The sequence below is a fragment of the Alligator mississippiensis genome, chromosome 2, assembly GCF_030867095.1.
Source record: "Alligator mississippiensis isolate rAllMis1 chromosome 2, rAllMis1, whole genome shotgun sequence".
Taxonomy (NCBI): domain Eukaryota; kingdom Metazoa; phylum Chordata; order Crocodylia; family Alligatoridae; genus Alligator; species Alligator mississippiensis.
In genome coordinates, this window is record NC_081825.1 from 170,774,899 (window position 1) to 170,787,031 (window position 12,133).

General features: G+C 45.1%; 1 protein-coding gene across 4 annotated transcripts in view; it reads left to right on the forward strand.

The window, feature by feature from the left end:
* Positions 1 to 12,133, forward strand: part of NAAA (N-acylethanolamine acid amidase) — a 36,281-nt gene that overhangs the window by 16,121 nt on the left and 8,027 nt on the right. For all 4 annotated transcript variants that reach the window (XM_019498791.2, XM_019498793.2, XM_019498792.2 and 1 more), the window contains exons 3-6: positions 589 to 715; positions 2,104 to 2,194; positions 3,152 to 3,228; positions 11,503 to 11,675. In XM_019498791.2, the coding sequence (XP_019354336.1) occupies positions 589 to 715; positions 2,104 to 2,194; positions 3,152 to 3,228; positions 11,503 to 11,675 (468 nt within the window). The remainder of the gene's footprint in view (positions 1 to 588; positions 716 to 2,103; positions 2,195 to 3,151; positions 3,229 to 11,502; positions 11,676 to 12,133) is intronic.

Below are 12,133 nucleotides of genomic sequence, written 5' to 3' on the forward strand. Positions count from 1 at the left end.
CAAATACAGCATCAGTGCTGCACTGTGGTAGCTTTATTGCCATTGCCACAGGGCAATGCTAGGGAAAGAACAAGGACCGCAGGCGAGAAGGAGGTCTGAGGGAAAGTTTGCAGACAATGTAAATTTGGATTATTTACGGTTGTTGTGGGAAAGGGAGATGCCTGCTTGTTAAAAGTGACCTCCAAGTTCCTATGGGCAGGAATTCTGGTACCAGACTACAGTTCTAGCTGGGTGGACTATTTGTCGTACAAAGAACTGCACACAATACAACAATATGCAAGATGTGTATGTCAATTTGTTAAAAACAATTGCTATGGTGTCTTATTTCAACAGTAGTATGTGGTCATGTGATTCAAAGTCAATATACATTTATTGTCATATTCTGACAATTGAATGCTTCTAATGTAGCTGTCTACCTTTGTAAGGCAGTTTATTTTCTTCCAATGATAGCTGTTTTATTGTGTGTATATATGGTACGCTATTAAGGCTCTTCAGAATGTTTCAGCCTCATTCATCTAGGTTAATTATTGAGAAATGTCTCCTCATTTTTTTAAAGTAATTTCTTCTGGATTTTTTGTTTACTTCCAGTTTCTGTACCAGCATCGTTGCCCAAGATTACAAAGGAAACATTTACCATGGCCGGAATCTGGATTATGCTTTTGGTGATATATTACGCAAGATTACAATTGATGTGCAGTTTATAAAGAATGGGCAGGTATGGTTTGTGTGTGACATCGATTGGTGGCATTTTTTATGGCAGGAGTGTCAAACATCTGGCTGCACAAACCAGATGAATAACATAGGGGTCCCTATGGGCCCTGTGAGTTGTGTGGAACTGGTTCACTGGACCAAATCTGGAGTGCAGAGCTGTGTCACCTCGCCCACAGGCCTGGAAATTTGGCAGTGGGATGAGTGGCAGCAGCATTGTCCTGGCTCTGGGAGCTGTGGCAGCTGCCACTTATCTTGCCATCAAATTTCCAAGGCCCTCAGGCACCCCCATGGGCCAGGTGACATGAATCATTGCTTTGGATCAGTCTAGTAGAAAGTCACAGTCATTAATTTTGCTGCCACTCGCCCCTCCACCAAATTTCCAGCCCTGTGGGCCAGATGACACTGCTCCATGGACCATATTAACATCCCTACTTTCTGGGAATGGCATATGGCTGTACATGTATTTAAGCAGCTAGATTCGGTGCATCATCTGTGCAGGGCATGATAATAAATTACACAAACATTTGCTATTTGGAGTTCTTCACCATGCAGGATGATAGCTCTTATTATAGTATCTGGGTACCCTAGTATCTTTCTCTAGGGTTGTATTTGTCAATGCAATTCCTGGATACCAGGTTGCTAGCAAGAGATTGAATGATTGCTTCAAGTTCAGAGTAAAGCAGCAAAATTCATTTGGGGCAGGGAGAAGGCTAATCTATTAGGAAATCCTGATAGAAAAAAAAATATGTATTGTGTAGTTAAGGGATGATACATGTTTACAAATATTAGAAGGATGGAAGCCACCAGAATGGAAAAGAGCTTTTAGTGATACTGCATTTGGGGAGGGTATAACTAGGATATAATCAATAGAAATTGAGAGAAGGGAAGGTTAGGGCTGGATTTCAGAATACTTTTTCTCACAGCATAGTGTATTTGGCTGAAGAACAGCCTCCCAAGGGGAAGTTGGAAAAACAGTCACTGGTGACATTTAAAACAGGGGGAAAATACTAGAAGGGATCAGGTGGAGTAAGGGATGGGGAAGCCTTTTGCAGACATTATGTTCACTGGCCAAGGTTTGCATTAAAGTTTTTAAATATTTTACTGAAACTAACTTCGCAGATTTAACTCGCTAACTCAACATTTCATAGTACTTGGATTTTGATTACTAAATGACATAGAGTAGACTTATGTTTTTTGATATCTCCTTCCCAGAGGAGGACAGATAGTATATTTGTGTACTTTTATTGTGTTAATTTTTCAAAGGGCCCACGGTGGAATCATTATTTCCTTCTAGGAAATAGGTAGAATGTAGGACACTGTTTCACAATATGATTTGCATTAAAAAAAATTCTGTCCCATAACTCTGGTATCCTGTACATCTTTGATTTTCAGGTAGCATATAGGGGCACTACTTTTTGTGGCTATGTTGGCTTATGGACTGGACAAAGTCCGCACAAGTTTACAATTTCTGGTGATGAACGAGGTAAGCCAAGCACACTGCCTATAGTTAATGCCAACCATTGTACCATGCTTTAGGGTTATTGGTTGTAGCTGTGTTGGCCTAAGGACATAGGCAGACAAGTTTCTTTTGGTAGATGTGATATCTTTTATTAGACCAACTAAATAGTTGGAAAAAATTTTCTTTGTGAGCTTTCGGGCACAAACACCCTTCTTCAGGCATAGGGAAAGTCAACTAAGTCAACTTTCCCTATCCCTGAAGAAGGGCGTTTGTTTCCAAAAGCTTGCAAAGAACAATTTTCCAACTATTTAGTTGGTCTAATAAAAGGATACCACACCTACACAAAGAACATCAACCATTGTACCATTGCATTGCAGTGGTTTAACTTCCCAGTTGTAAATTAAATGGTAGAGCATCATTCGTAAACAGTTCAGTGGAGGGGAAAATGCAGCCATCACCCCATGCTCCTCACCTTTTCTACCTTGGGACAAGTGGACTCTATTTCATCTGGTTTTGTCCTTGTTCTACCATACTGCCATACAAAGATGGCAGCCACTATGGTGAAATAGGCAAACTCTCTAATCCTCTGGACATGCAAGTACATTATACCTTTTTTGTCCACTCTGGGTGTGTTTACATGTTGCCGTGCGACTACTTTGTTACTGTGGCGTGTGCTATGGTGACATAGTGATCGTGTGAATCTACATGTGATCACTAGTTATGTTGCCATAGTGACACACTCCCCACTTATAGTACGCCACTACGGCAATGTAGTGGGGAAATCTTTGTGTGCACCGCCCATACTGCAAACATGGTAACAAAGGTTGACAAGGTTCTTTGTGTAGATGTGGTATCTTTTATTAGATACATCCCATAAAAAAAGATGCATATGGCAGAATGGAAAAGAATAATGATGGCACATGGGGACATATTTAGCAACAGGAGTTATGTGGTTGTATGTTTTCCTTTTATTTTTTGCAGATGGTGGTGCATGGTGGGAAAATGCAGTAGCTGCTTTCTTGAATCGAAATTACCCAGTCAGCTGGCTTGTCAGAGATGTAAGCATTAGTTTTTTTCCTCCCTTTACTACATGCTAGAAGCTATTTGCAGACTATAATAACAGCGTTTGTCTTGCCATTTGCATAGAAAATGACTTGGCTACACAGGCAATTATATAACTTGTAGGGAAGAGTATTCTCTAGACCAGGGGTGGGCAATTATTTCAGCAGGAGAGCTGCTTAATGAGTTTTGGTGAGCTGTTGAGGGCTTCAATGGTAGCCCCACCCTTTGGTAGTTGCCCCACCCCTGGTCACCATCTTGGGACCAGGAGTCCTGCCCTCTAACCCCCAACCATTGCCATTGGAAGTTCCTCTGCCTTGACCACAGAAGTACTCTCTTTGGGAGGGGGTTGCCATCTTGGAACCAGAAAAAATAACAAATTATATACTAAAAGTAAAACATCTACTATAACATATTTTAATTTTATTGCAAAAAATATTTTGTCCTGATTCATGTGTATTTGCCTAGTGTATATAGAGGTGATTGCATAATAGTTCAAAAATAAAGTCTTACACTGGTATATTGTGTGGGATTATGTGTGTTGGGGGGAGTGTGTGGGGTGTGATTAGTGTGGGTGTGTGATGGTTTGGGTGTATATGTGTATGATGGGGTGTCGGGCTTGTGAGGACATATGGTTGTATACGTAGGGGGGTGTAAGGTATGTTGGGGGTGTGGGGGTGTGTATATGTATGGGGGTGGGCAGGGTATGGGTGCATGTGTGGGGCGGGGTTGGGGTGTAAGGGAGGGTGGGGGGATGTGGGGACCCCCCCCCTACATACTGCCTCATGAAGCCCAGCCCCCACCAGCAGCGGCAGCACCAGCAGGTGCTGGACCCTCAGGGTGCTCATGGTCTGCGCAGGTGCAGCTGTCTGATGGCACTCGGCTTCAGCTGGTTCCGAAAGCTGCACGTGGCAACAAGGAGCAAACACAAGCTGGCCCACCTCTATTGCGTGGGGCTTATGTACAGCTCCTGGGACTCGTGCATCACTGGGAGAAGGCCTACTTGATGGAGCTGGCTGCCTTCCCCACTCTTTGCCGCCACATGCATCTCCCAGGACTCCACCAGAAGTGGCAGGAAGCCCCACCTCCTGCTTCCTGGTAGAGTCCTGGGAGGTGTGCATGGCAGCAGGGAGCAGGGAAGGCAAGCCGGCTCCATTGCATGGGGCTTCCCCTAGTGGTGCGGAAGTCCCAGGAGTTGTACATGAGCCCCACGCAATAAAAGGCCTGGTTCTACTCCTTGCCGTGACATGGAGCTCCCAAAATGGGCTGGAGCCACACACTGCCAGGCAGCTGTGCCTGCATGGGCCACGAGCACCCAAGGGCCCATCACATGCTGCTGCCAGCAGCAGGGGCTGTGCACCATGGAGGGAGGTATGCGGGGGTGTCTCCACATATCCACACACCCACACACTGAACACCTGAGCTCTCCACTCCCACCACCCTGTAAGGCATGGGTTCCAGGTTCCAAGCTCCCGCCATCCCCATCCCCATGCTCAGCGCTCCCACCCAGCTTCAGCTTCTCTACCTGGTGCCCGGAGTGAGCGTTGCAGCAGGGACATGAGGAAAAACCATTGGAGGCTAGGGAAGCCAAGAAGGTCCCCTGGCAGCAGCAGCAGTGGCCCCACCCAGAAGCTCAGCATGTTGGCCAGGGCTGGGGCCCATCCATGCATGAGGGTGGGAGCAAAGTACGCAGGCTGGGTTGAGTACAATTAATTGGTGGGTGACCACGGGCTGGATGAAATCGCCTGACAGGCCGGATCAGTCCACAGGCCATATTTTGCCTGCTCCTGCTCTAGACAGAGCCGTAAACTCTCATAAAGGTGGTATAAATACAGACAATTCCTGTCCTACAGGCACTTGTAAAATAGCCAATATTGCCCCCATATTTGGTTTGGAAAGACTCCCTTCCCACATGGCAAGATATATTTTAAGGTGCTGCGGTGAATAGATGAGTCTGCCAAGCAGTTATACTGTTAGTTAGACATCGGGCATGTCCACACATGCTCTTTAATGCACAGTAGATTATTTTACTGCACATTAAAGCGTCATGTGAAAACCGTGATATTATGGTAATGCACAGTAAAATAGTCTACTGCACATTAAGCATCACTAAAAAAGCATGCAAAAATGCTACTGCACAGTGCAGCCTAATGCACATTAATTTAGTACTTCATATTGGAGGTACTAAATTTAATGCACATTTGTCTACATACTTTAGTCCTTTGTGGGCAAAGACAACTGCATCCAGTGGGGGGAGGGGAGGGAAGAAGAGAGAAAAGTGCGAAAGAAAAAGGGAAGGAGAAAAGAGAAAAGGAGAAAGAAGGAAAAGGAGAAAAAAAGGAAGAGAATGAAAGGGGCGGAAGCTAGGTCACATGAGCGTAGGTAACTTACAAAACCGATCTTTGCTTTGAACAATCTGCTGTAGCAGGGGCAGGAGAGTGATGAGGACTGGTGTTGTGATTGGTCTTACAGTATCCTTGTCTGCACTTGCCGCTGTTCTATGAACCATCGATATGCCCGACTTTCCCGCTTGCCCTGTCCTTGATGTTGTTATTATTATTAATATTAATTTTAGATATTATTAGTCGGGAGGTTTATTCTCTGTTAGCTCGTTCTTATTATACCCTTTTTATGTGGCTCACACACAATATGCATGTATCATCCGATCCACTCATCCATATATATGCCCGACCTCGAAGTTAGATATCCAGCCACAGCCTGGTTAGGATCGTTCACTTTTCTTTATTTTTCCTTTTACAAATTCATACAAGTCTCACACACTGTCAGACCGAAGTTGTTCATTGCATCTTTTTCTAATATCGCTTACAATATTAACTTTTTAACTCTTCTCACACACAACAGCTTTAACCTTTAACAGCCAACATGAATTAACTGAATTTAGTATTCATGAACAGACTCTACCTACAAATCTTCTCTCTTTTCTTTTATTTCATCAATTTCTTCCCATGTTAAGAGAGATCTTATATCTTTAGATCCCTCTACATGAAATTCTTTTACCTTTAGGAGTACTGGAGTCCACAGTCAGCCTTATCTTTAGCTTATAGTCCTGAATCCTCTTGGAGAATCAACCAAAACAGTCTCTAACATAGAGAGTTTTAACAAAAATCCCCTTTTTTCATTTCCTTCCAATTACAGACGTATGTCCCGCACCTCTCGGATTTTCTTTGGGGATTCACCCCTCGCTCCATTCCCTCCGGGCACAACTGGGAACACAATCAGTTTCTCTCCTCCAGGCACAACTGGGGTGTAATCAGTTCTTCTACAGATTCTCTGGGGAATCCTCCTTCGTTCCCCCTTTTTCTCTTTTTTTCTTCCTTCCCCACTGTCGGACCTCACATCCCGCCGCTCCGCTCCTGTCTCGGAGCTTCTGTCCTTATAAAGCAGCAGCTCCGGAAGCGGCACTCTGTTTTCTCCCATCTCAGCCGCACTCGCTCCTCCACAACTGGATAGAGGAGGTTTTTTGTTTTCCTAGCCACGTGTTTCTTCATTGCTTCTGCTGTGCATTGCTGTTCAAAGGCCAATGCTTCATTCTGGATTTGGGACCTCCAGGATGGACAGTCGTGAGCGATTTGCTCCCATGACTCTGGGTCGATGCTGAAACTGTCCATCCTGGGTCGATGCTGAAACTCTTTAGGACATCCTTGTACCGCTTCTTTGGTGCACTGCGAAAGTGTGCTCCATTTGACAGTTCTCCATAGAAAACTTTCTTTGGCAGGCGAGTGTCAGGCATTCTTGAGAGGTGGCTGGCCCATCTTAGCTGTGCCAGTTTCAGCAGGGTGTAAATATGAGGGAGAGTTGATATTCCAATCATTTATAAAATCTGCACATTTGTAAAAGCTCATTAATGCATGTGTAGATGCGCCCACTGAGATGGAAAGTGGAGTGCTGAAGGATTTTACATTGTGTTCAGTGCGTATACCTGCCTAGTCAAGATATAACTTCATCCAGTACTTCTGTTTCAGAGTGAGAATCACCCAGACAAGCCTAAAACTAGGGAGAGAATGCATTAAAATGTTGCTGGACCACTAGTGAGATAAATCTGTCCTGCTGTTTCTTGGAGTCATGATTCATATTAAACAAAAATGCTTTGTTATCCAGGTAAAATAAGCAGTGTGTTCCACTAGTGTCTGAAAACAATAGTGTAGTTAGCAGCCTCTACTTCTGTAACAAATACCTCTCTCACATGTCAAACTAAAAATGTGTTGAAACAGGGCTGTAGTAACTACTTAGTCACTTTGATTTGAAAAAGAAAAATAATTCTGTATGTTCACTCTTCACAAATGCCTACCACAAGATTGATTTATGGACACAACTAGTTTAATAAGATTGTTTGCTGAAACATTGACACTCTTAGTTTTCCTGTTCTGTTACAAAGTTCCTCTTAGCAGCTAATCCTTGAACCTCCAAAAGACAGTAGTAATATTTTTATGAAACCATTTCTGGCAGTGTGAGGTGTAACTCATCCATCAGCTAAAGGAATTGTACTTTTGGTTAATAAACTCCACATTGGTATATCAAGTTAAAATGAAAGTAGAAAGTGGAACCATGAGAATTTACAAGAAGATTAGGATTTCAGTGCCCAGCTTCTGTGCTAGCTATAGAGGAAAAAACACAATTTTAAGCAAGGCGGTAAAAGGAGAATATTTATACAATGGGATTCGAATCCAACCTGTTTTTTTTTTCCTGGCTGGCTCTGATTCATATGCTAATACTAGTTTGGGACATGTAAAATGAAAATCCAGATGTTAGCTAGATAATAATAGTAATCTCTGTACCATATGCGAAGAATGGTTCTTGCATAACTTCGGGGGGGGGGGGAAGCAAACAGTGAGAGAGATTTATACCAAGAAAAAAGAAATTCTGGTCAAAATAGAGATGCAGAGATTGTTAAAGTTTAGTTTCATTTTGTTTTTTATATGTTGTTTAAGGCATTTGTTGTCTGTCTTTAATTTCACAAGCTCTATTTGTTCTTAGTAGCTGCACTGTAGTATTTCTAGTTTGAGTATAGAGGATCATTACACTTTTAACAGAGAATTTTCTTTTGCCATAATTTTGCCAACACTTAGGCTTGCACTGAGTTTCACACTTACTTTTTTTAGTTTTGAATAGCTCTGTTAGCATCTGAGAGTCATTAAGCTGTGGAACAGATTACCTGGAGAAGTAGTAGAGTCTCTGTCATTGGAAGTTTTTAAATACTTAGACAAATGTTAGATACACGCTTATCTGGATTGGTTGAAACAGAAATCACTTGGCCTTGAGCCAGGAGTTGAACTAGATCAGGGATAGGATACCCCCAGCGTAGGTGTCAGAGCATGCAAGCATATCTTGAATGGTGCCTGGATTGAGATATTCATGAGATCTCAAGGGTGTTAAGACTTAGATTCCATCAGAAGTTACTGGGAACTGGGTGTATAAATTCCTGAGAGAAAGGCAAGAATCTCTTAGGGTGTGTGATAGGTTCACTGATCATCAAAGGCAATCAGCCTGTTCTTCCCTAGTTACCTGGGGGACATAGCTTGCTGTCTTAATCCCCCTTTCCCTGATTTTGCCTCCTTTCTTTCCTGCCACACCTTGGTCTTTTCTTTAGGTTTGGGAGGCAGATGGCAGGGTTGGGGGTTGCCCTTGTTGGATGTTGCTCATCAGGTTTTCTCTCTCAGCCTCCTCCACCTTAGTTCTGGGATGGGCATCCCACACTGCTACTCTTCCTCTTCTCCCCTCAGCAGCTGGCCTTTTCCACAGAAACCAGGCCTGGCTGGGCATTCCCTGTACATGTAACTCTTTATTCTCAGGATGGAGCCACTACTTTGTAGTCCACAAGTTCCATTCCCATAACCAGGACCTCAGCCCCTTTTACTACCCTTCAAGGGCAGTTGGGTTCCCTATCCACACCTCTGCCTCAGGCTCTTCTAGGACCTCCTTCCTCTTCTCACAGTCCTGCAACAGACCACTGGAGTAGTCTCCAAAAATATCTGAACCAAAAAAATGACATAAGTGCCCACTTAACAAAAAACAATCTTCTGCCTTCAATATAGTGGGGGGGGAAAAGAAAAGAAAAAGGATCCACGAAATTGTATCCTGTCTAATTAGTCTCTACCTCTTAATTCAAAATTTCCCTAACAAGCTGCTTTCCCCCCTCCCCCCCTTTTTTTTTGTCTCTTCCAAATCGCCGGCAGCTGAGCTGTCCAGTTCCCATGTCAAGAACTCCTTCTTGCTAGTCTGCATGCCACCTTCCCCAGACACTAACTCTGGTCCAGCTTGAAAACTGCCCTCCCCTCCAGGTCCTCCAGCAAAGGGTTAAGTAGCCAGCTAACTCTCCCCAGCCCACTTCCTGACCCCTGTGAAGGAGCTGTTAATTCCTTAATTGGTGAGTCACTGTTCCTCTATGAGAATATCAGCTCTCTATATTCCCGCCTTGGGTTCCCTTCTGTTCTTCCCTTCTGTTTAACCCCTATGGCCTCAGTCCCTCTGTTTCTCTTTCTCCCTTGTCTAGTAACAGGGTGGGATAACATTAGGCAAGCTTTTGAATGCAAGACATTCTTCCTTGTCTAACTTTATCCCAAATACATAGTCCAATAAAAGGTATCACCCTAAGAAATCACTGCCTTTCACATAATTTCTTGACTATCACGGATACAACATTACTCTTACACTGCCATGAATGCTTAAGAAGCCTTTAAACAGCCCAGCCTTGATCTTGTTTCTTTGTTCTTACTGGTGGGCCAGATTACTTCAAAAGAACCACATTTAGGTTGACCTGCTTGCTAATGAGCAGGGATCCTGGTTTTCTCTGTTTAAACAGTGCCATAGCAAGGAGGGCACCGAAGCAAAGGGGCGCCAACAGGTGCTGCCCAACCGGGGCAAGGCGCAGGACGGAACCGTGAACAGCTCGTTTGGGGGATGTGGGGACTGGGGAAGGGTGGCTTCCACTGCTGTGTGCACTCCTGGACAAGCATGGGGGGGTGTGCCCTCTGAATCTGTGCATGGGGCGAGGGTGGACTGCTGCTGCAGGTTCTGCCTCAGGTGCCAAACTTCGTTGCTACAGCTCCCCCCCCCCCCAACTTTGTGGCACTGAGAAGTCATGATATGCTGGTGCCCTGCCCATGCCATTAACCCTCACTTTGACCCACAGCCCCTGGCTCTGCCAGTGCCCCTCACTCCCAACCTACAGCCCTGCATCCCCCCCAGCCCTGCTGATGCCCCTCATTCATGACCCACAGTCCCCTGCCCCAGGGGCCCCCGGCTGTCAGGGCTATGGGACCAGGACCAGGGTGGGCAGCCTCCCTCTTCACCCCAGCAATACCCAAGCCCTGGCTGCTGCCTACAGGAGGGAGGCAGCGGCTGCTGCAGCTGGAGCAGAGTGCAGAGTCCAGCTCCCCCCATCCCTATGGGTGGCACAGCCAGAGTAGAGCCTGTGGGGGCGGTGAGGTTGCAGGCTGCCTGGTGTAGTCTCCCTATCCTGCAGCCCCTCCTGTTGCCCTCTAGACAAGCCACCTGTGACTGTCCTGCTCCCCCAACTGGGTCCCACAGCTGTGCATTCTTGTCCTGGCCCCAGTCCCCACACACCACCCTGGCTGGGCAATGCCCCCAGCTCCAGCTCAGCCCCACTCCCTCCCTCATTGTGGAGGCCTCAATGTGCCCTCCCCCTCTCCCACAACCATAGACTTACCTGCAGGAAGCTGCAAGAACTGTTCTCTGCTCTCCATGCTGCCACATGCATATGTGTGTGTACACATATACGTGACACGCCCTGCCAGATCACCCTACTCCTGCCTCCCCCCAGCCCCAAGCAGCCCCTTGCAGGCTGGAACTCTGCCAACCTGCTAGGGGAAACCTGCTGTTTCTCATATTTTTCTTTAAAGGAGAAAATCAACGTTTTTCCATGATGAATGGAAAACCCAGATCCCTACTCATGAGAGAAGGGGCTTTTGTTCTGATTCTATGCATGGTCTCAGCGCTGCAGACACTTGAATGCGAGCATCAGTTCAAGTACCTGTTTGATTTCCACAGGAGTACTCATGAGCTTAGTTTGCAGTGGGCGTAAATTATTTGTAGGATCATGGCCTAAATCAGAAAGTTTTCCCATCTTATACCAGCCCACCCAACCTGATCACTATGGCAAAATTTACTCTTTATGTAAATAGCAACCTTTATATGACCCAGCTCCATCCTCCCTTTGAGATATCTTGATGTGTTTTTACAGAGCCTCAGCCTGCTGTGCAGTATTGATCACTTGTGGTCTTGTTTTTCGTTAGACCCTGAGCAAGTCTGAAGACTTTCAATCTGCTGTTTTCAAGCTGGCTGGCACTCCAATCATTGCAAATGTTTATTACATTGTGGGAGGGACTATGCCCAAAGAAGGTGTGGTCATAACAAGAAAGAGAGAGGGTCCAGCAGATATCTGGCCTCTTGATCCCTTAGATGGAGGGTAAGTACAAACAAATACTGCTCTCTTCCTCCCTTCTGAGCTGCAGTCGGGACTTGCAGAAGAGTATTCAAAACATCGAAGACCCAAGGGAAGGAGTATTTTGCATCTCTGAACAACAACTTAGCAAACAAAGTCTTTTGGTGCATAATAAGAATCCATCTTTCCTGTTCTCTAAGTGCTAGTTCTTCAGGTTTAACAGAAGTGAAAAGTATTTAAACTCCCTTTTCATCACTGAGAGACAGAACTCCAAACCAAAGCACCTATGATTCTTAATATACATATGAAGCAGAACTGATGAACAAGATTGGGCTGTTGCTACGTAAGGTATGCCTAAAATGCAGACCACATGGTGTAGATGCATGAGCTAGCTTTATATGAGCTAGTATGGATACTAGTTTCAGTCCGCCTCCATGCTGATGTGATTTGGCTGCTTCAGATAGCCATTCTATGTCAGGTCT